At 41.3% G+C, this 25,349-nt stretch overlaps 1 protein-coding gene across 3 annotated transcripts in view; it reads left to right on the plus strand.

Moving 5' to 3' along the window:
- The window catches only part of TOP3A (DNA topoisomerase III alpha), a 1,120,433-nt gene that overhangs the window by 189,147 nt on the left and 905,937 nt on the right, over positions 1–25,349 (plus strand). For all 3 annotated transcript variants that reach the window (XM_044089591.1, XM_044089590.1, XM_044089593.1), the window contains one exon: positions 24,236–24,309. In XM_044089591.1, the coding sequence (XP_043945526.1) occupies positions 24,236–24,309 (74 nt within the window). The remainder of the gene's footprint in view (positions 1–24,235; positions 24,310–25,349) is intronic.

Genomic DNA, 25,349 nt, shown 5'->3' on the forward strand with positions numbered 1-25,349 from the left:
AAAACGCCAGCACCAAAGATGAGCTGAAATAAGTTTATTGTGGAAACAAGTGAACTAGACCGGTTTCAGCATATAGCTTTCTTCAGTAGTATAGAAAAGAACCATGACAAAAGCCAGTAATTTATACACATGTTTCAATGAAGAAAATGACATCACTTCCTGTCTTAGGAAAAAAATCAAATTGTTAACAAAAATTGAGTTGTTAACAGAAGATTAAAATATAATCAATAAATAACTAATAAATAATTGATGGTAACTCAAAACTCCAACAAGCTACAAAAAATGTATGGTATAATTTTGAAAATGGAAAACTTAGAATTTATCATTTAGTCCTGGGGAATAAAGACCCCCTAGTTTTATAATCCATTTTCTTTCTTTGTTGTTAAGTATATCGTGCCATCCTGTTTTAAATGACCGATTGCCATTTATATGATCAATAATAATAAATGAAAATTTGGCCGTGGGATGATTAATTGTATGTCTATACAAGGCATTGGTCATACGTGCATTTCTAATATCACCTAAGTGTTCAGACATCCTAATCCTGAACTGTCTGGATGTCTGACCTACATAAAAGGCTTGGCAAGTGCAGGTAGCAAGGTAGACTACCCAGTCCGTACTGCAGTTGCCAAATCCATATATGTTGTATAATTGTCCATTATTCCTGCTGGTGAATGTTTTGGTTTTGAACATGTAATTACAGAAACTACAATGTCCACAAGGGTATGATCCTATTCATTTTTCTCCGGTTAAAGTTTGTTGATGAGTAACAATTTCCCTAGATGTTGTTTTCTTAAAGTAGGAAAATGTGACCCCAATGTCTTGCCCTTTTTATATGAGAATGAGCATCTGTTACCCAAACAATCATCCAATTCAATATGAAACTTAAGTATGTTCCAGTGTTTGACTATCTCAGAAAATTGAGCGGTATTTCTCCCATATGTGGTTACAAATCTCAAAATATCCTGTTGATTTTTTCTAGAATGCTGTTGATATTGTAACAGACTGTCTCTTGACTGTTTTTGTGTCCAACGCATGGCTGAACTAAAGTTTCTTTTGGTGTACCCCCTGGCTAAAAATCTGTTGGCCAGATCATCATGATGCTGGGATAATTCTGGTTGAGAGGAACATATCCGTTTAAGACGTAAAAATTGAGATTTGGGAATGTTGTTAATAGTATGTCTTGGATGGAGACTGTTGGCATGTAACAGGGTATTATACTGAGGAAATTTGCGGTATACAGATGTTTTTAAGGTATTATCTGCCTAGCGATGTAAAGTAACATCCAAAAAATGCATCCCATTGTGATGATAATCCACAGTAAATTCCACTCCCCAGATATTACTGTTGAGATGTTCCACAAACTCATGTAGGTATTCACTTCCTCCTTTCCAAATGAGCCAACAGTCATCCAGATGTCTTCTCCAAATGTCAATGTCCGAAATATATAAATTATGTCTGTGCTGTCTGTTCCTAAAGGGTCAGTGGATGTATGCCCTCTTTTAGAGTCAGATGAACTACAATTAACTGTGGATTCTGTGTCTGTTGTAGAGGACTCCTCACCAGAAGTAATAAAGGAAGAGACCCCTTTTTTAAGTATTGATCTTGGTCTCTTTCTGCGAACAGAAGAAAAGTTCTTAGTGCCTTCAGCAAATCTAACTCCCCTATGGGACTCAAACTGTCTGCCTTTGTCATAATCTTCCCTATCACGGGAAAATTTGTGTAGTTTTTTGTCGTTAAGTTATTTTCAAAAGCTATGAGTTCTTTGGACAATTTACTTAGATTGTCCCTGAAATTGGATTGTTCTTCAATTTTTTTCAAATCATTGCATATTTTTTCAACTTCTCCAATGTTAGTTTGGACTGTTCGATCATAAAAAGAAGCCAGTATATTGACAAATGACATTGACGCCTCCTGCTGGACTTATTGCCAATCACTTGAGTAAAATGTTGTTAGGTGTACTGACTAATGGTTGTACCTTAGATATTGGGGTCACATTTTTCCTACTTTAAGAAAACAACATCTAGGGATATTGTTACTCATCAACAAACTTTAACCAGGGAAAAATTAATAGGATCATACCCTTGTGGACATTGTAGTTTCTGTAATTACATGTTCAAAACCAAAACATTCACCAGCAGGAATACTGGACAATTATACAACATATATGGATTTGGCAACTGCAGTACGGACTGGGTAGTCTACCTTGCTACCTGCACTTGCCAAGCCTTTTATGTAGGTCAGACATCCAGACAGTTCAGGATTAGGATGTCTGAACACTTAGGTGATATTAGAAATGCACGTATGACCAATGCCTTGTATAGACATACAATTAATCATCTCACGGCCAAATTTTCATTTATTATTATTATTATTATTGATCATATTACTGGCAATCGGTCATTTAAAACAGGATGGCACGATATACTTAACAACAAAGAAAGAAAATGGATTATAAAACTAGGGGGGTCTTTTTTCCCCAGGACTAAATGATAAATTGTAAGTTTTCCATTTTCAAAATTATGCCATACATTTTTTGTAGCTTGTTGGAGTTTTGAGTTACCATCAATTATTTATTAGTTATTTATTGATTATATTTTAATCTTCTGTTAACAACTCAATTTTTGTTAACAATTCGATTTTTTTCCTAAGACAGGAAGTGATGTCATTTTCTTCATTGAAACATGTGTATAAATTACTGGCTTTTGTCATGGTTCTTTTCTATACTACTGAAGAAAGCTATATGCTGAAACCGGTTAGTTCACTTGTTTCCACAATAAACTTATTTCAGCTCATCTTTGGTGCTGGCGTTTTATTTTGATGCACCCTGACTCCTTACCTCTGGCTCCCTGTAAGCCTGATGGGTATTACAGAGTCCCTGACTCTCATAAATTTTCATTTAGAAACCCTGCTGCTGATCCTGAACTATTTCATAGGGTCCAAAGGGAGTTCAGGCTTCAACAGCAAAAAACCCTACCCCCTCTGACAGATTCAAAGGCACTGGACAGATGGGGAAAAAAGGTTTATACATCTGCAACCTTGGCAATCAGGGCCTTAAACTGACAATTTCATATGCTTAAGTACCAACAACATGTTATGGGATTGCTGAAACAGAAAATTATGTTGATTTCAGAATGTGCAGAAAATAAGGAATTGCGTGAATTATTGCATGCAGCTGAACAAGTTGGAAAGCATACTTTGCAATGTGGTTTTGATTCTTTAGAGGCCTCCTGCAGGGCCGCAGTTACTGGATCTGTGATTAGGAGACATGCCTGGTTAAAGGAACAACATTTGCCTGATCATGTTAAAGCTAAATTGCTGAATGCACCTTTACAGCATGATTCTGTGTTTGGTATTAAGGCAGAAGAGGTTTTAAAGAAAATGGAAGACAAAGCTAAGTCTATGCAAACTGTTAAAGATTTCTTACAAGTGCAGCCACCTAGATTCAGTAGACACTGGCCTACAAAAAAATGGTCCTTTCCTGTGTCAGACAGAGCTCAAAGGGGCAAATCCAGACGCCCTAAGGGTTCCAGGTACCAGGCTGAAGACTCATACAGGTCAAAGCAATGGGGCACATCCACCTCCAAAGCTGGAGGAGATAAAGTGCAAACCTACAGAAAGCAATCCCAGTGACTTCCCTCTGCCTACACCAAGCACTTATCTTTTGGCAGCACCCATAGGGGGAAAATTAGCACTTTATGCTCAAAATTGGCAGTTAATAACCCAGGACAAGTGGGTACTAAACATCGTATCACAGGGATACAGATTCCATTTCCACACTCTGCCAATGATAAATGGTTGGCCTGATCTTCCAAAAAACCAATGGGGCAGAGGCACAGAAACAGGTTATATCCCTCATGGATATGGGTGCCATTCAGACAGTACCAGAACAGGAAAAAGGACAAGGTTTTTACTCAAGACTGTTCTTGGTAACCAGAAAGGACAAGGCCCGGCGGCCAATACTGGATTTATCGATTTTGAACACATACCTGTATATTCCAGAATTCAGAATGCTCACTTTGCAACAGCTTCTGCCCATGCTGGGCAAGAATGTTTGGCTGGTGACTTTAGATCTAAAAGAGGCATACCTGCATGTCCCAGTAAGACAATCGTGCAGAAGATACCTCAGATTCAAGGCTGGCTTAATGCATTACCAATTCGTTGCACTGCCCTTTGGCTTATCTACTGCGCCCAGGGTCTTTACAAAGTGCCTGGCACTAGTAATTGCATTTTGCAGACAAAGAAGTATTCAAATATATCCTTACTTGGACGACTGTCTCATTCAGGCAGAGAACAAGAACACTCTTCTACGACACCTGGCATTTGTGAAAAGGCTTCTAACACACCTAGGGTACACAATAAACGAAAAGAAATCACAACTGGTACCCTCTCAAAAGATAACATTCCTGGGTGCAAGCTTGAATACAACTGCCCAGATGGCTTAACTCATGCCAAACAAAGGCAACTGACTACTTACTTCAAACTGATTGCAACAAAAACCCAGTCTTCTGCAAGACAAATTCTGCAGGCTCTGGGCTTCATGGCATCCTGCATCCTACTAATTCCGTATGCAAGACTGCATACGAGGAAACTTCAATGGTACCTAAAACGTTTATGGAGTCAACATTCACACAGACTGGAAACAATGATTCCTCTCATCCCCTGCCTGCAACAGGAGTTTCTATGGTGGGCAAAGGCCTGTCACCAAAACATAGGATGGCCCTTCACTCAACCCCCTGCCAGCCAAACCTTAACAGACACATCAGATTATGCCTGTGGGGCCCACATGGCAGGAAGATGCATTCAGGGCATATGGGCACCAAATCAAATGCATCTACATATCAACCAGAAAGAGATGCTAGCTGTTCAAAATGCCATAACAGCCTTCAAGGACTTACTTCATCCAGGACGACTACTGATAAAGACTGACAACACCGCAGTCATGTGGTATATAAACAAGCAAGAGGGCACACACTCATACCCCCTTTGCAGATTAGCCATGGCATTGTGGGACACAACTTTGACCTACCAAATAAATCTTCAAGCTCAATTCCTGCCCGGAAAACAAAACACTCTGGCAGTCGATTAAAGCTGAAACCTTATGGATCCTCACGACTGGAAACTAAATCCACAAGTCTTCAGCATGATAGCAGAGAAATGGGGGAGCCCAGACATAGACCTATTTGCCTCTCCTCAAAATTATCAACTGAAAAGATTCTACACAAGGACTTATCACAGACAAGCATGGAAAGTGGACGCCCTATCCTTCAGTTTACGCCTTTCCTCCTCTGCCTCTTCTACCCAAGGTCCTCCTAAAAGTCAGACAAGAGAGGCCAAAGATGATATTAATTGCCCCAGACTGGCCCCGCCAATACTGGTACCCAATCCTGAGGAACTTGTCTCAAAACCCAGCTTGGACCTTGCCTCAAAAACCACAACTACTGTCCCAGCAAAATGGTCAGATCCTGCACAATCAACTACAGACTCTGAACCTGGCAGCATGGCTAATTCTGTAATCATACAAATGACACGTCTCAGTAAAGCTGTGATGGATGTCATTTTGGAAGCCAGAAGGCCTATTACGAGAAAATCCTATGCTGACAAATGGAAGAGATTCTGTGCTTGGAATCAAGCACAAGGAACTGATACAGCAGAACCGCATATTCCTCAGATATTACAATACTTAACTGAGATGCTTGACAAAGGCCTATCTTTTTCATCAATCAAAATCCATGTCTCTGCCATTTCGGCTCATTACAATACAGAGCCACCAATCTTTTCTCATCCTTTACTAAAACAGTATCTTAGAGGAGCCAAAAATTTAAGGCTTTCTAGAAGATTACCATTACCTGCATGGGACCTCAATTGTGTTGGAAAAGCTCACCCTGCCTCCATTTGAACCAGCTGCTACCGCCGATATAAAGTTCTTATCATGGAAGACATCTCTGCTACTAGCAATTACTTAAGCAAGAAGAGATGTCCTTCAAGGATGCATCTGCAGTCATAACAAATGGGTTGTCTTGCCTCAGGCAGCCCTTCAGTCGGCCGGATTCCAAAGTCTGGGTCTGGCCTCGGCTGATGTTGCACTTCACCCGACGTCATAGCTGCTGGGGTATAAAGGCATCAGCTGACACCATTTTCCTCAGTCTTTCTTGCCGCGCGGTGCCCGAAGCAGAAGCTGTTCGCAAGTGCCGGTCGGTCAGCTCCAGAGATTTCAGCGTACCGAAGACTTCTAAAAAGCTAAGTACCCCGTTGGGGACTCTTTCTTGCCTCAGCCGATGTCAGACAAAGTAAATAATTGTTTAACTTGTGGGAAACAAATACCTCATAAGGATTTCCACTCTTACTGCCTTCCTTGCTTAGGCCCAGACCACGACATATCAGCTTGTTTAGCCTGTGCTTCCTTCAACCGACGGACTCTTAGACGTCGGTCGGAGTTTGCAGAAGAGTTTTTTGGCTCCACTTTTGCATATAAAATGCCGTCGGAGACTCCGACTACACATTTAGCTAAAAAACGCAAGGAAAAGGACCGACACTCGCGGCCCGTGGTTTCGGCTGAAACCACGGTTAGGCCTACCGCGAGTGTCTCGGTTTCGGCTGAAACAGAGACCTCGGTTCTCCCTTCGGCCGAAAGCATGCCTCCGATAACCGAGGCCACACAGGCCATGGCTGAATCGGCTACAGAAATTCCTGCTGAAGTAGCAGGCACACAAGAGTTGTCTGACACTATTCCGTTGGACATCTCTACTCCTGCACGTGGGGCAGCTAGACCCCCTGCTTCTGTGTCTATCAAGGCCTTTTCCAGGGCTAAAGCAGCCAAACTTTCCAAGGCCTTACCGTCAAAAGCTCCCTCTCACAGGCCTACCTCAAGTTCCCAGATTCTCAGCCTTGCTGAGGACCTTATTTCTCTGATCAGGGGAACCCATCCTCACCCAGACAGGGCCTCTCAACCCCCTCCTAAAAAGAGGCCTAGGACTGAAACCCCTGAACCTCTGTCCTCTGACTACTCCTCGGATGGTTCAGATGTATCGGACCATCAGGAAGGCCCGTACTCACCTTATGAGGATTCTGATGCAGAAGACTCCATTCCTTCTGCCTCGCCTCCAGAAGAATTTTCTTTTGGGGAAACCCTACACTCAATGAGGGAACACTTCCAATGGCAGGGTCAGGATTTTTCTGATTCTAGGAAAAGGCTAAGGACTTTTTTACACTTACCACAGCATAGGCCTTTAGCCATTCCACCTGTACTATCAGTTGTTGATGATGCATACAATGATGCCAGTACTGCCCCTGATTCTCTTCCCCGGCCCCTGCAAAGCCTGACAGATACTACAGGGTCCCGGATTCTCACTACCACTTGTATAAGGCTCATGCTGCAGACCCAGAAACCATTTCTCAGGGCCCTAAAGGTGTTGCAGCTGCCTCTGCCAAAACCCACTACCATCTGAAAGAGAATCTAGAGCATTAGAGAGATGGGGTAAAAAGGTTTATACATCTGCTACTCTTTCTGCCAGGGCTTTAAACTGTCAATTTCACATGATACAGTACCAGGAATTTTTGTTAGATCAGCTGAATAAAAAGCTGGCCTCTCCTGAACCTTTAGACCGTAAGTCCCTTCAGGATTTGGTACACAATTCTCAGCAGGTCAGTAATCATTTCTTAAAATGTGGCTATGATGCACTGAAGGCTTCATTTAGATCAGCTATGACGGGAGCAGTGATTCGAAGGCATGCCTGGTTAAAAGAACAATCCTTACCAGACCATGTTAAGTCAAAACTCCTGGATGCCCCTATGGAGAAACAAAGTTTGTTTGGCTCCCCTGCACAGGAGGTTCTAAAGAAAGTGGAGGAAAATGCAAAATCTGTCCAAACAGTCAAGGATTTTTTGCAGGTCCAACCTCCGAGGTTTAGCAGAAATTGGCCTTCAAAGAATTGGTCCTTTCCAGACACATCCAGAGCACAGAGAGGCAGAAATAGACGCCCAAGAGGCAGAGGTCAATCTAGGGGTGCCTACAGGGGTCGTCAGTGGCAACCTGCCAACCAAAGAAGTGCCGCCACAGCTGCAACTGCAACCACTTCTACAGGACAGACACAATGACTTGGCTCTGATTCCGCCTACCAGGGAACAACTGGAAGCACCCTTGGGCGGAAAGCTACTAGCCTTATTCTCAAGAAATTGGTATTGTATTACAGGAGACAAATGGACTTTACAAACAATAGACAAGGGCTACAGGTTTCACTTCCACACTCTACCAAAAAAGAGAGGAATGCCAAACCTTCCACCAAGCCAGAAATCAGAGGCTCTAAAACAAATCATCAGTTTACTAAGGATGAGAGCAATAGAAAAAGTACCATCTATGGAACAAGGCCAAGGATTTTACTCCAGACTATTCCTTGTACCAAGAAAAGAAAATCAATGGAGGCCTATTCTCGATTTGTCCGCACTGAACACATGCCTCATTGTTCCAAAATTCAAAATGCTGACCCTACAGCAACTTCTTCCCATGTTGGGCAAGGAGTCTTGGCTGGTGACTCTAGATCTCAAGGAGGCATACCTGCACGTCCCTATACGACCAAATTGCAGAAGACACCTCAGATTTCTTGCAGGATCAGAGCATTATCAATTCTCAGCATTGCCCTTTGGCTTATCTACTGCGCCCAGAGTATTCACGAAATGCCTGGCATCAGTAATTGCTCATTGCAGGCTACAGGGAATTCAAATCTACCCATACCTGGACGACTTCCTAATACAAGCGGACAACAAGACAAAATTAATAAAGGATTTGGCCAATGTCCTACAACTGCTGCAAGCCTTGGGATACACAGTCAACATACAAAAATCAAGACTAGTGCCATCCCAAAGGATAACATTTTTGGGCGCAGAACTGGACACAATAACTCAGACGGCTTTTCTCACAGAGGAAAAACAAAAGCAACTACCAGTCTATTTCATGGCATTAACAAGACAAACTCAGCTTACTGCAAGGAAAGTCCTGCAGGCCCTGGGTTACATGGCATCCTGCATAATATTGATCCCACATGCCAGGCTGCATATGAGAAAGTTACAATGGTACCTAAGGAATGTATGGTCTCAACACAGACACAGTCTAGAAGCCCAGATACCAATCATTCCATGTCTGAAAAAGAATTCCTGTGGTGGGCTCAGGCCTGTCAGATAAACAGAGGATTGCCTTTCCACAAACCACATCCAAGGCAGACCATCACCACGGACGCCTCAGACCTAGGCTGGGGGGCACACATGGAAGACAAGTGTATCCAAGGCCTATGGCCACAAGACCAGCTGAATCTACACATAAATCTAAAGGAGATGCTGGCAGTGAAACATGCAATCGAGGCATTCAGACCATTCATCCAGCAAGGACACCTGCTGATAAGGACGGACAATACCACAGTCATGTGGTACATCAACAAACAGGGAGGCACACATTCATACCCTCTATGCCGGATGGCAGTGGACCTGTGGAACTTGACCCTGAATCTCAACATCCAACTGCAGGCCAGATTTGTACTAGGAAAAGAGAATTCACTAGCAGACAGCTTAAGCAGGACTACCACGGATGCTCACGAATGGATGCTGCATCCAGATATTTTCAAAACCATAACAAAGAAATGGGGAATGCCAGAGATAGACCTGTTTGCCTCCCCACACAACCACCAACTGAAGAAATTCTGCTCAAGAGTATACCACCCACTTGCCTGGAGGGTGGACTCCCTTTCTTTCAGCTGGAAGGACCTGACAGTATATGCCTTTCCACCTCTTCCTTTGATGTACAAAGTTCTACTGAAGATCAGAGAGGAACAGCCAAAGGTAATTCTGATAGCTCCAGACTGGCCAAGGCAACATTGGTACCCGCGACTGAGAAGTATGTCTCGGACGCATTCATGGCATCTACCTCTATGTCCTTTACTTCTAACGCAGCACAATTACAAGACCCTGCATCCAAACTTAAAAACACTGCAGCTAACTGCTTGGAAAATTGCATAAAACAAAACCAACTAGATTTATCTCAGAGGGTTAAGGACATTATCCTGGAGGCTCGCAGACCCTCCACAAGGAAAACATATTCAGCCAAATGGAAAAGATTCCTCATTTGGAGTGCAGAAAAGGGAGAAAATGTCACACTAGCAAACCTAGCACACATCCTGGAATACTTAGCAGAACTGTTCCACAATGGCCTGTCCTATTCTTCCATTAAGATACATGCATCAGCAATTTCAGCAGAGTACAACATGGATCCTCCTGTCTTCTCTCATCCTCTCCTCAGACAATTTTTGAGAGGGATCAAAATGTAAAGCCTCCAAGGAAACCACCTTTGCCTGCATGGGATCTCAATTTTGTGCTAGAAAAATTAACACTTCCCTTTTGAACCAGCAGCAACAGCAGACTTACAGTTCTTATCTTGGAAAACTGCCTTCCTGCTAGCAATCACTTCAGCAAGAAGGGTTTCTGAGTTACAGGCATTAATGGCAGTGCAGCCTTTCCTTATCTTCCATCAGGATAGAGTGTCTCTGAGAACCAATCCTACTTTTATGCCAAAGGTGGTATCCAGGGTATCCTTGAACCAAGCCATACATTTACCTACATTCTTCCCCAACCCACAGAACGGGGGAAAAACTACTACACACCTTGGATGTACACAGACAACTGCGCTACTATCTGGACAGAACCAAAGCCAGCAGAAAAACTGACCAGCTTCTAGTAGCATATGCAACAGGAGTGCAAGGAAAAGCAATTTCAAAACAGACAATCTCAAAATGGATAGGAAATTGCATTCGATTCTGCTACTCATTTCATGGAAAGACAACTCCTGAAAATATCAGGCCTCACTCCACAAGAGCTACAGCCACCACTACAGCTTTCCTACGAGGAGTGGCTACCAAAGACATTTTAGAAGCTGCTACTTGGAGCTCCGTGCAAACATTTACCAAGCATTATAATCTTCCTTTATACTCCAGATCCCGAGCAGGTTTTGCAACTGCTGTTTTACAAGGGATCTTAACTACACCATCATTGTCTTAGTGCCTCCTCCCCCAATTTGGCTATGGTATTCTACCCATTTGTTATGACTGCAGATGCATCCTTGAAGGACATAGTACAGCTTTGTACCTACCATAAATGTAGATGTCTGATAGGTATGCATCTGCAGTCAGGATTACCCACCCTCCTTCCCCTCTGTGGTATTCCTAGGGTACTTACTCCTCTTTTAGCTAGCTGGGGGAATCTATTATGGTGTATTTGTTTGTATGTATATATGTATATATATTTTGCTTTCTACTGTTTGGAATTATCTGCATTTATCCAAATTTAGCTTTCCTAGAGGGCACCTGGCATCTAGAAACACTGAGGAAAATGGCGTCGGCTGATGCCTTTATACCCCAGCAGCTATGATGTCGGGTGAAGTGCGACATCAGCCGAGGCCAGACCCAGACTTTGGAATCCGGCCAACCGAAGGGCTGCCTGAGGCAGGACAACCCATTTGTTATGACTGCAGATGCATACCTATCGGACATCTACATTTATGGTAGGTACAAAACTGTACTTTTCAGAGCTACAGGCCCTCATGGCTGTCGAGCCTTTTATCATATTTTATCCAGACAGGGTTTCTCCGAGGACAAATCCTACTTTTATGCTTAAGGTCGTTTCCAGTGTGACTCTTAACCAAACAATTCATCTGGCAACATTTTATCCAAATCCGCAGAACAAAGGGGAGAAAATTCTGCATTCCTTGGACGTACACAGACAGCTAAGATTCTACTTGAGCAGGACTAAAGCTCTAAGAAAAACTGAGCAATTACTAGTGTCATGTGCTGCAGGATCAGAAGGAAAAGCTATTTCAAAGCAGAAAATTTCAAAGTGAATAAGCCATTGCATCCGTTTCTGCTACTTACACCATGGCAAACCTGTGCCCAAGGGCATTAGGTCTCACTCCACCAGGGCTGCAGCTACTTCAGCAGCCTTTCTCAGAGGAGTACCAACCAAGGACATTCTAGAGGCTGCTACTTGGAGTTCTGTTCACACCTTTACAAAGCATTACCATTTGCCTCTCTACTCTTAAGTCCAGGGCAGGCTTTGCCACTGCTGTGCTGCAGGGCCTTATAGCCTCACCTAATGCTGTTTAGCTCCAGCCTTCCAACCATAGCTTTGGGATTCTACCCAAATGTAATGACTGCAACAGTGAAACACGAAGAACATAATACAGTTATGTACACTTACCATAAATGTAGATGTTCGAGTGTATTCACTGTTGCAGTCCAGGTTACCCTCCCGCCATCCCCCTGTCATTCTACAGTTTATCTTTCCTTCTCTATCCTATGCAACCTACGTGGTGTATTTGCTTGTAGATGAAGGTAAAGTTTATATTGATGCATGTATGTATGTATGTGTGTGTATATATATATATATATATATATATATATATATATATATTAGAATATTGCTACCTTTTTGGGGGCACCTGACATCAGGGGCAAGAAAAACGAAAGAAATTGCGCTGGCTGCATGTTTTATACCCCAGACGACCTGACGTCATGGAAGAGAAAACAGTAACCGATGCAGGATCCAAGACTTTGGAATTCAGGCTGACTGAGGGCATCCTGCCAACAGATTACCCAAATGTAATGACTGCAACAGTGAATACACTCTAACATCTACATTTATGGTAAGTGTACACAACTGTACTTTTTCCTCATTGGAGGTTGTCGCTAACCTCATAAGCTATTTTTGCTGCCAAAATATCCCTTTTTTGTATAATGTTGAAGATTTAAAGCTTTTAACGTTACAAGAAAATAAACCTCATCTAACGGAAGTGGAAATGCGCAATAGACAGGAAGTACCCCCTCTAGGAACATTTCTGCTGGTTTTCGTTGAATGGTAGGCTAGATTTTATGATACAATTGCCTGCTTCCATCCATACGTCTTCTTATGGACTGTAACTATTGTTTAAATGGCCGTTTTCACAATCCAAATGAGAACTCGATTTTCACGTGGCTACAGTGAGATCGTGTACGCTCTGGATCTAAGGATTGCAGCCTTCACAGATGCAGACTTAAACTGGTGCTTTGGCCTGAGCAAAGTGAGTTCCCTTTTAACATCTTTCAACAACTGGAAGGTACTTTGGCAGGGAACCCACTCCTTTTGCTAAGGAACAACAACTACAATCGGCTAATTAAATAAATGACTGTCGAGATATCTATAAGGACATTAGCACATATGTCAAGCCTAATTTCTTTTTTGTATGCAGGTAAAAATTTCATGTTTTGTTGTTACTAAAACATAAGAACTGTATATAACTATTTAGCATGATGCATAAACAGTACATAATGAAGAATCGGTACCCTTGCATGTAAAGACTTTTTTCTTAAGTTTCTTAATGACCAGCTTCTATATATATATATATATATATATATATATATATATACACACACATATACAATGTTCTTCATTCCACATTGCTGCAGTCCTAACTATTGGGTAGTCCGCTGTCCAGTCGGCCCGAATACCAAAGTATATGGCTGACGTCGGTCAGGGCGCATTAGACTGACGTCAGTACGTCAGGGTACTAATGCGCATGACCGACGCCATATCCTCAGTCTTTTTTGCCGCATGGTCCGATGCAGAAGCAATTTTGCGAGTGCAGGTTGGCGTTCTGAAAGTTTCTGAAGCCAGAGTTTCAGACCGAATCAGAGTTGGCTAAGTACCCCGTTGGGGAATATTTTGGTTTTTCTTGCCTCAGTATTTAACCGGATGTCAGAAAAAGTGAATAACTGTATTTCTTGTGGGAAACAGATACCTCATAGGGATTACCATACTTTGTGTATACCTTGTTTAGGGCCTGAGCACGACGTTGTTGGATGCCGCTCTTGTGCTAGATTTAACAAACGCACTATTAAGAGAAGGTTAGACTGTGCCAGGTTAGTGTTTGGGAAGCGTTGTAATTATAAAATGCCGCCGGATGCTCCGGCGCGGCTTCGCTAAAAACGCAAGGACAAAACAGCAAAGCCTAGAGTGGAAGAACCGACAGTCCCAGACGTCGGTTCCTCAGTGGAGCCGGAGGTTTTGCCAGGTGTTTCTTTGGAGTCTCAGGGAGAGACTTTACTGTTACAGGATGTATCCTCTCAGGAAGTAGGCCAGGCTGAGGGGGCTTCTCAGGTGGCTGTTCTTCCCTCTCTTCCTAAGGTGGTCAGAGCCTCCCCTTCTGTTTCCAAGGCTGCTTTGAGGGGCAGGCCGAGTTTTGCTTCAGTGGGGGTTTCTCCTAGTGCTTCAGGGTCTTTGCCTAAGAAACATATGCTTAAAATGGCAGAGGATTTGATTACTATGATAAGGGGTTCTATGCCCCCTCCTGATAAGAGGCCTAGGGTGGAACCTGAGTTTGAGAGTTTTGAGCACTGCTCGGAGGCTTCTGAGTCTTGCTGAAGACTTGCAGGAGTACCCTCCTTATTCTGATTCTGATGTGGATGATTCTACTCCTTCAGCTTCCCCTCCTGAGGATTTTTCATTTTCAGAGACTCTGCATTCCATGAGGGAGCATTTTAAATGGGAAGGTCAAGATTTCTCTGATTCCAGGAAAAGGCTTAGGGAATTCTTGTTTTACCCCAGCATAGGCCTTTAGCTATACCTCCTGTTTTGAATGTGGTGGAAGATGTTTTGCAGAGGCTTCCCTGAATCCTGATTCTTTGCCTCCTGCCCCAGTTAAACCGGATAGGTATTATAGGGTGCCTGAAGCTCATAAGTATCTTTTAAGAGTCCTAGGGCAGACCCGAAACTGTCTCTCAGGGGCCTAAAGGTGTGAAGGCCTCAGTTGTTAAAAATCCTGTCCCTCCTGATAAAGAGGCAAGGGCTTTGGATAGATGGGGAAAGAAAGTGTATACTTCTTCCACTTTAGCCATGAGGGCGTTGAATTGTCAGTTTCACATGTTAAAATATCAGAATTATCTTCTTTCACAGTTGAAATCTAAGGTGGATGCTCTGGCGGAAGGTATTGAGTGTAAAGAGTTGCAGGATTTAGTTCATGTGTCTGAACAGGTGGGTAAACATTCCTTGCAATGTGGTTTTGATGCTGTGCAGGCCTCCTCCAGGGTGGCTGCCACTGGTTCTGTTCTTCGTAGGCACGCCTGGTTGAGAGATCAGAATTTAGCTGAGCATGTTAAGACACGGATTTTGGATGCTCCCTTGCAGTCTGATGTGTTGTTTGGTTCGCCTGTAGAAGCAGTTTTGAAGAAAATGGAGGACAAGGCTAAGTCTATGCAAACTGTTAAAGATTTTTTGCAGGTGCAGCCTCCAAGTTTAGTAGAAATTGGCCTGCTAAGGGATGGACTTATCCTGCTTATGATTCCCAGTCTAGGGGTAGGTCTAGACGTGGTAGGGGCAGAGCTCAGGGTTCTTTTAGGCCTAGAACAGGGAGTTCCCCTGCTCAGACTTCTGGTGAGGGCAGGGGTCAGTCCTTTCGTAAGCAGACCCAATGACCTGCCTTTTCAGCTGCCAGTTCATTCTCGCCTGGCAGCACCGTTGGGAGGAAGACTGTCTCTTTTCAAAGAAAATTGGGATTTAATTACCCAAGACAGATGGGTTCTGGATATCATTCACCACGGTTACAGGTTTTATTTCCATACCTTGCCTCCTTTCAAAGGCATGCCAGACATTCCTCCTCTACAACGACAAGAGGCTCACAAGCAAATTTCTCAGTTACTCCAAATAGGGGCCATTCAGCTGGTTCCTGTGCCAGAAAGGGGCCTAGGATTTTATTCTCGCCTGTTCCTAGTACCGAAGAAGGGGAACACGTGGAGACCAATTTTGGATTTATCTATCCTCAACACTTATCTGGACATTCCCAAGTTCAAAATGTTGACGTTACAACAGCTTTTACCTCTGCTGGGCAAAGATCACTGGATGGTAACTTTAGATCTCAAGGAAGCTTACCTTCATGTGCCTATAAGACTAAGTTGCAGAAAGTATCTGCGTTTTCGAGCTGGAAATTCTCATTATCAGTTCTCTGCATTGCCCTTTGGCTTATCTACTGCCCAGAGTATTCACAAAGGTTCTGGCTCCAGTGATAGCTTACTTCAGGCTAAAAGGAATTCAAATCTATCCTTACTTGGACGATTGCCTGATTCTGGCTCAAGAAAAGGAAGACCTTCTACAGCATTTGGAATATGTCATAGCAGTGCTAAGATGCCTAGGGTATTCTGTGAACGAAATAAAGTCCAGTCTAGTACCCTCTCAAGACATGTGCTTTCTGGGTGTGAGACTGAATACAGCAGCCCAGATGGCCTTTTTAACCCCGGACAAACAAAAGAATCTTTCCAGTTACTTCCACCAACTATCTCTTCAGTCCGGGCTGACTGCAAGGACAGTCCTTCAAGCCTTAGGGTTCATGGCATCTTGTATTCTGGTGCTTCCCAATGCCAAACTGCATATGAGGAAGCTACAATGGTATCTCAAAAATGTATGGACACAGCACTGCCAGGATTTGGACACTGTCATTCAAATAATACCTTGCATTCAAAAGGAATTTTTGTGGTGGGCTCAGGAATGTCACCTAAACAAGGGACTCTCTGTGACCCGGCCAGAGGCGAGTCAAATTCTAACGACAGATGCCTCAGACATTGCTTGGGGAGCTCATCTAAATGGAAAGTGGATACAAGACAAGTGGCCTGCCAGACTACAGCATCTACATATCAACATGAAGGAGATATTAGCAGTCCAGTTTGCATTAATGGCTTTCAAGGAGTTACTTCTTCCAGGGCAGGTGTTGATTCTAACAGACAACACAACTGTCATGTGGTACATCAACAAACAAGGGGAACACATTCTTACCCATTGTGCAGGCAAGCAATGATTTTATGGGAGACTGCGCTCAGCTTGCAACTAACTCTTCAGGCAAGGTTTCTGCCGGGAGCACAGAACTCCTTAGCAGATGTGTTAAGCAGACAAATCATGGATCCCCACGAGTGGAAACTGGATCTTCATGTATTTCAAAAGTTGACAGTGTCCTGGGGAACTCCAGACATAGATCTGTTCGCTTCTCTACTAAACCACCAGCTGCCAAAGTTTTGCACAAAGAGGTTTCATCACACAGCTTGGAAAGTGGATGCTCTTTCTTTCAGTTGGAAAAATCTTCATGTGTATGCGTTTCCACCTCTGCCTCTTCTTCCAAAGGTGCTTCTAAAGGTCAGACAAGACAAGCCAAGGATGATTTTAATAGCTCCAGATTGGCCTCGGCAGCACTGGTACCCATTACTGAGGAGTCTGGTAAAGAAGCCTCCATGGCCTTTACCCTTGATTCCACATCTGTTGTCTCAGAAGGACGGTCGTCTGCTCAATGTCAAGCTTCACTCTCTTCATCTAACAGCCTGGCATATTCTGTTTTGAAAGACAGCAGGTCTCAACTTCCTCAACAAGTTTTAAATGTGATTATGGAAGCCAGAAGACCTAGTACAAGGAAAGTGTCATGAAAAATGGAAGAGATTTTTATTTTGGACTGCAGCAAAGAATTTGGAGATTTCAGAGCCTAATTTGAGTGTGGCTCTTCAATATCTTACTGAGTTATTGGACAAAGGTTTGTCTTTCTCTTCCATTAAGATTCATGCTGCAGCAATTTCAGCTCACTATGATTGTGACCCACCATTGTTTTCACATCCTTTGTTCAAGCAATTTCTTAGAGGGCAAAGAACATAAGACCCCACGTAGAGCTCCTACTCCTGCTTGGGATCTCAATTTTGTGTTGGAGAAACTTACTCTACAACCTTTTGAGCCTGCAGCTACTGCTGAACTGAAATACTTGTCATGGAAGACTGCTTTTTGTTGGCCATTACTTCTGCAAGAAGGGTTTCTGAGTTACAGGCCCTTATGGCGGTTGAGCCTTTTTTGATTTTTCATAAGGATAGGGTATCATTACGTACTAATCCTTCCTTTATGCCTAAAGTGGTTTCTAGTGTGGCTTTAAACCAAACTATTCATTTGCCTACGTTTTATGCAGATCCCCAAAATAAAGGGGAAAAGATTTTGCACACTTTAGATGTACACAGGCAATTGCGTTATTATTTGAGCAGGACTAAGGCTTTTAGGCAGTCTCAGCAGTTGTTTGTTTCTTTTGCTTTGAGTTCTCAGGGCAAGCCTGTGTCAAAACAAACTATTTCTAGATGGATTGGGTGTTGCATTACATTTTGTTACTCCCATCATGGCAAGGAGATTCCAGCTGGGATTAGGCCTCATTCCACTAGGGCTACTGCCACTTCAGCAGCATTTCTGAGGGGGGTGGCAACTAAGGATATTTTGGAGGCAGCTACTTGGAGTTCAGTGCATACTTTCTCTAAGCATTATCACCTTCCTCTCTACTCTAAGTCTAGGGCTGGTTTTGCCACAGCTATTTTGCAGGGCATGTTGTCAGTTCCTGCTTCCTTATGATTTGCCAGCCTCCCTTACCTCTGCTTTGGGATTCTACCCAATAGTTAGGACTGCAGCAATGTGGAATGAAGAACATAGTACAGTTTTGTACCTACCATAAATGTAGATGTTCGAGGATCCACATTGCTGCAGTCCAATTTACCCTCCCTCCTTCCCCTCTATGTTTAGGGGTGGTTGTGTAGGTGAGGTTATATTCTGCTAATTTTGTATATTTTGTATATATATATGTATTTTGGTGCAGGTATGTTGGGAGTTTTTGGTTTTTGGCCTTATCTTTTCAGGGTCTTCTGACATCTGGGGCAAGAAAAGACTGAGGATATGACGTCGGTCATGCGCATTAGTACCCTGACGTACTGACGTCAGTCTAATGCGCCCTGACCGACGTCAGCCATATACTTTGGTATTCGGGCCGACTGGACAGCGGACTACCCAATAGTTAGGACTGCAGCAATGTGGATCCTCGAACATCTACATTTATGGTAGGTACAAAACTGTACTTTTTGTGGCACACATTGGTATCTAGGTAATTATGCTCAACTAGGTTGCAGTTTTTTTGAGTTCTAGCTCTATGTGTGGTAACATAAGCATTCGGCAGTATTGTGGCTGTTTTGTAAGATATAGTCATATGTTGTTTTCAAGGTAAGAGTTCACGGTCTGGCATATAGGCAGGCATGCTTACATGCACACATATTCATTTATATGGAAGCTTTTGGGCCTTATGCTTAAGCAGTGCGGTCCATATCAAAACAAAGATATTTTGCTCATTTGATGCCTTTGTTTCTGTTAAGAGTTTCTTAGGCTAATTCTGAAGGTTTAAATAAGCATTATTTACTCTAGAGTGTTTATGGGGCTAGAAAACTTTTAGGTCAAGCCTGCTCAATGTATTGCTTATATCCTATATACTAATATAGATAATTATTCGTTATACTATATATTTGTTTCTATGTCTTTGACATACAGTTGTAAATATGTCTCCTGCTATAGTTTTGTTTCTTTTCTGCAGTCATTTTACTATCACTAACTGGAATATAGCTGAATTATCTGTACTCAGCGATTTAATGTGATGGTTGTTTTAGCACCATACCTATTTGAACTCTTTCTTATAGGAGAGGATAGCTATATTGGTAGAAGGGTAAAGATGATGACTCTAGGAATCGTAGTGTTATTGTATATATGGTTTAGATTGCTTAAAAGTTTTTAAATATTGGCGATTACTTTACTCTTAGGTTGTACAAGCCTTCAGTATGATACTCATCTCAATATATTTGCTTGTGTGACTGTATTTCATCACATTCTTCCTTTTATTTGGGATAAGTGGGTAGGCACAGGGTTATTGTTGGAAGTGTGTTATAGGGCCACTGTAAATATGCTACTTTATGTATTTTTATCTCCTGTTCTTATTTTTAGTATGTTCTTTCCTTTCTTTTGTAACCTTGTAATCTGGAAGTATCACATTTCCTTAACAAAAAAAAAACTGCCCTATTAAGCTCTATTTGGGAATGTGGATCACTGACTCCTGGAATGTGAGGGGGTTGCAGGATAAAGATAAGAGAAATTTATTGATGCATCTAATTTTTAAATCTGAGGGACACACATGTTTTTTGCAGGAGACACACGTGCTGAGTGAGGACTGGAAGGGAATCTCAAATAAGAAATGGATTAAAGAAATAATTGCAGCTGGGGCAACTCAAAGCCAAAAGGGGTAGCTATTATTATTAAAAAATCATTTCGGACAACAGTCCTAAACCAACTCTCGAATGGGAAGGGTAGATGGTGTTATTTTATAACTACTAATCCTATTAATAAGAAACAAACCCTTTTACTCAATGTCTGTAGTCCCTGTCAGAGACAACAGGATTTTATTTCAGAAATCCACAACATCTTATTAAACTTTCCTGACCATGAACTTATATTGGGTGGTGACTGGAACTCTGTTATTGATCCGGGATTGATCGTACTAGTAACTCCTTATCCCAAAAATGCAAGCGTCAACTGCCTTAGGTGAACTAATGACTGACTTATGCCAGATTGACCCTGTCTCTTTTGGTGAAAGGTGGGAGAGGAAAGGTATCTATGCTTACTTTTCTAAATGTCACAATACCTGGTCTAGAATAGATTTCTTCCTTATGTCAGAATCACTGGCGGAAGAAGATATTAAATGCCAGGCAGAACCGAGACACTTTCAGATCATTCTAAAATTACTTTAAAACTCCTTTCACCCAATAAGTTGGCTAAAAGGCTTAAAAACTCTAACCGGTCTTTGAGTAACAACCTGTTATATAATTCAGAGATTATTCAGGAAGTGTCTAGCATTTTAGCACAGCTAAACAGTAGCATGGAGGACATAGATATTCTATATGACATTCAATGGGCAGCGTGTAAAACCAGATTAGGGGAGTCCTTTTTCAGAAAGCTTCCTATCTTAAAAAAGTTGCACTAGAAAAAGAAAGTTAGTAGCGGACTTAATAGACGTAGAAATAAGTACCAAGATAAACCTGATCCTAATACTGAAAATCTAATTAAAAATTGCAATTACATGAATTGCATCAGCAAAATTACTCTATATACGCGTTGAAATGTATAGCTAAATACTCATGGGCACAATTACCTTCCAAAGCCTTAGCAGGTATTATTGCAAACAAACAGGAAACGGGTAGAATTTCGCTTCTTCACTATCGGGATAAGGTATTTAAAACAGATACCCAAATACTTGAGATATTTCACCTGGTCTACTCTGAATTATATAGCACGAATGACCAGCAACCCTCTGCTGATGACATAACAGAATTCCTTGATAAAATAACATTCCCTAAATTAAGTAAACAGAATGTGGAATACCTAGATGCCCCCCTTGCTTTCCAAGAAGTGATTGATGCCTTAGGAAGACTGAAGAAAGGGAAAGCATCTGGCCTGGATGGATACACTTCAGAATTCTATAAGACTTTTATACTTTCCATGTCACCTATATTACTGAACGTATACAATCACACCAAAACTTATGGTATATCTGATTATCATCTTAATAATTCCAAAACAATTTTCATACCTAAGAACCCCTTAGATAAGTCTAATCCACATAATTATAGACCCATATCCCTGTTAAATGTAGATATTAAAATTCTCTCTCCAATTTTAGCTGAAAGAATGAAAAAAAATCATGCCTGTCATAATCTCCCCTGAGCAAACAGGTTTCATGACGAATAGACAAACGTGGGACAATACCCTATAACATTAGATGCTATGGTACATCTTAACAGGAGAAACTATAGCCCTATATATAGGCTAATACTTGATGCCTGTAAAGCTTTTGATAGGATGAATTGGAAATTCTTATTTACTACCATGTCTCATTTCAGTATCCCTAAACGTCTTATCAACACTATTGAAAACCTGTACAGCAAAACCTATACCTATCTTTATATTAAGACCTTATCTAAACCCATCCAAATACTGAATGGAACGAGACAGTGATGTCCCTTGTCGCCATATCTTTTTAACCTCTACCTCGAGCTCCTACTTCTCTCAATATCGCAAATTACATTTCACTCTATCCCTAAAACTTTAAATATCAAGCAGATGACCTAAACATCTATTTTGAACGCCCCATCTCAGACATTAGGTGATTAGCTGATACAATAGACTACTGGCTAAGTTCATATGGTTCCCTAAGGCGATTAGAATAATTTATCAGAAAATATGCTATCCTAAACTAAAAGGTGGTCTAAGCTTGCCGGACTTTCGTCTTTATTACTTGATTAATGTGTGCAAGCAGGGTTATACGAATCTCCACTTTCTCTCTGGTGGATAAAGTATGGTACCCTCAATGGATCAAACTCTGGCATAGGCACGTGATTAGTAACAATGTTAACCCTATAGCCTTGCCTTTCTTATCACCTAAAAGCCTGAATTCTATTCCCATCAATAGCACCATGAAGCAAAGGGTTAAAGATTTCCAGAATCTAATAAGGTTCATGGAGTTAGAGAATACTCTACACTTATTGCAACCAATCCATATGAACCCTAATATTAGGTTAAACAACAAAATTATTAATTTACTTTATTACTCCTTAATAAGAAATTGCACCATTTGGGATATATATAGACACAAGGAGAAATCACTGAGTGAACTTAAGGAAGAGTTAAAACGTGGTCAGAAGTACACTGTCATCCTTCGTCAAATCAGAGAACTCCTAAGCGGGTAGTGTCAGATGAACCAAATATTGGAAATAACATTTCTGCTACTTTGGAAATCATAAAAAGTCTATTGAAGTAAAAACACGATATCCAACACTTGTAAACTATTGATGGCTTCCAAGCATCAGAATGCAGTACTTTTTTCCAACTACTGGAATCAGCAGGATAGTAATCTCAGTAAAGACCAACAACTCAGAGCAATAGAATTAACCCTTAAGTTTTCTCCTTTTAAAAAGTTGATTTATACAATTAATGATAAATAATAATACTTATTTTACTCCATGTATCTAAAATAAATTTAATTCCAATATATCCATGTCATGTCCTTGCTGCTCCTTTCCTCAAGCGGATTTGCTACACATTCTTTGGTCCTGTAGTCACACATGCAAACTTTGGTGCTCCCTCAAAGTTAGAGTAGAAAAGATGGGTTATCAAAAATTGACCCTTTCATGGGAACTAGCAATCCTGCATGTCACTGATCTTAGGTTACCTCCATTTAAGCTTCATGCACTCATCATTTTATGCTTATTGACCAAATTCTGTATAACTAGAAAATGGTTAGATCGCACTAAACTTTCTTGGTGTGGCCTCAAGAATTTAGCGATAAAGTACATATTTTCACAAAAATTTTTCATAAATAACCCAAATAAGCCGGGTATACTAGAAGGAAATTTGGAAAATAATTTTTGATGTTTTTCAGGGTGATTCGAAAGTGTATGATCTAGTATTCAAGATGCTTCAGTTTCTCAACATGGCTATTCTGATCTACCTCCTTGTATGATTGTGTCTTTATTACAGAATTACTTGGTTCCTTTGTATAGAAATCACAGTAACACCTTTTATGTAACATTTGGGTAGTCTTTTCTTGTATATATATGTTTGATAATCTTGTACATAGTTCCTCCTTTTGTCCCCCCCCCTTTTTTCTGTTACAGCTTATGTTATGTAAGAGGACTACAGTATAAATGTATATATTCATGACGTACCTGTTTCACTTTGTACTTAATTCTGTTTTATCTTGATTATATTGTCATGCCATATTGTTTCATTGTCCTTTTTTGTAAATTCAATAAAAAGTTATTTGAAAGAAAAAAATGTTCTCTTACTGCACTGCCCTGAGGTACATGCTCATTGCCTTATTCTTGCTGAGTGAAGGTGCAGTTATTCCGATCTATTCGCTACTTGCTGGATCTCCTGTCTCTGCTAGAAACCAGTCATGTAGTGGGCTGGTTATCTTTTTCCAGGGTGGGTAGACTGGTGTCAGCCACTCTCTCTCACCTTCCCTTCAACCCCTCCAGTGTGTAGGTCAATAGCTGATCTCATCTGGCTCGCAGTCAGAGCTCCATGCCATTGCACCACAGAACAAACAACTGTTTAACTGTTTCAAAATCTGACTGATGATCTGACTTGTTAGTAACAGTGTTGGTGTACATAATTGTTGAGGAAGATGGGTTTGGATATTTTAATTGAAATAGGAATTGGTATTATGTTAAGAGTTTTGTGCAAGATTGTCTTTTTTTAATGTTACTTATTCTACTTGTATTTCAGATAGACTCAATTATGTATTCATAATTATTGAGCATATATTTTATGTTTTCTTTTTTGTTTTCTTTTACAGAATGTTACTGTAGTGATGACCTCTGTTTCAGGTCACTTACTGGCATTAGAGTTCAAAGCTCCTTTTCAGAAATGGTATGTAAAGAGCTTGCAAACTGTATTACATCTTTCTAAAGCAAGACACTCATAACAAAAGTGTACACACAAAATTTCTGTATGTATACATTTTTTTATTTAATGCATTCATTCCGTAGAAGTGTGTACTTTTTTTTTCGTTATAGTAGTATAGAAGCTGTCTGCAGATGAGGACTGCCTAGTCCACCTAGACTGCTGCTGTTCTGCCTAATGGATAGGATGCAGTACTTGCTAATCAGTGTCCTCCTAGAACTGTGGTATTTATCCCACTCTTTCTTGAATTCTGCAACCCAGTCAGGAAGCCTGTGTGTGTCTATTACCTTTTTTCTATAAAATATATCTTGGGGGTCATCCTGAATTGCCTACTTATTATTGAACTCTCCTCCCTCCCAGAAAGATGATGTCCACTTGGATTTAACGTAACTTGTGGTACTTCACTTCACCATATTCCCTTTTCTCTTCCAGGGTGTACATATTAAGTTTCTGTAATTTTTAATTTGTTTTCCACACTTGAAACCTTTATTTCCTGAGCAAACCTGTTAAACTAGCAGGGAAAAAACTTTGCTGACCTTTGTTTCATATTTCTTGATCTCTTTAATTTTATCACCTCCTCCCAGGGTATGAGCGCTTTGTAATTTTTTTGAGCTTGCTGTTTTTCCTTCATACCCTCATTTCATGTTTTGTAATCTTTCCTTGGGTTATTTATTTTGGTCAAAGTACTACTGCTACAGTATGGTTTCCATTTGTGACACTGACCACACGGATGTTGGTGCAAGTGCCAGTGTGTGCAGGCACTTCTAGGGAGTGCTAGCCTCTTGGTGGAAGAACAAGGCAGATATGGTTAGATTTGACAAGGGGTCATTTAGCAGCCTTGGTCTTTTTTTTTTTTTTTTGTGGTGAGGGAGGCTAGGGCTAGCTAGTTAAAGAAAGTTGGGCAATCTGGCATTAATGGAAAGCACTGGATCCTTCTGTTTTTCTGTGTCTCTCAACTTAATCAGCAGCTCTCAAATTACACTATTGCTGTAGCATTTTGATAGTTG

This window comes from Protopterus annectens, chromosome 12.part0, assembly GCF_019279795.1.
Source record: "Protopterus annectens isolate FY-2018-M chromosome 12.part0, PAN1.0, whole genome shotgun sequence".
In the NCBI taxonomy this organism is placed as follows: Eukaryota; Metazoa; Chordata; order Ceratodontiformes; family Protopteridae; genus Protopterus; species Protopterus annectens.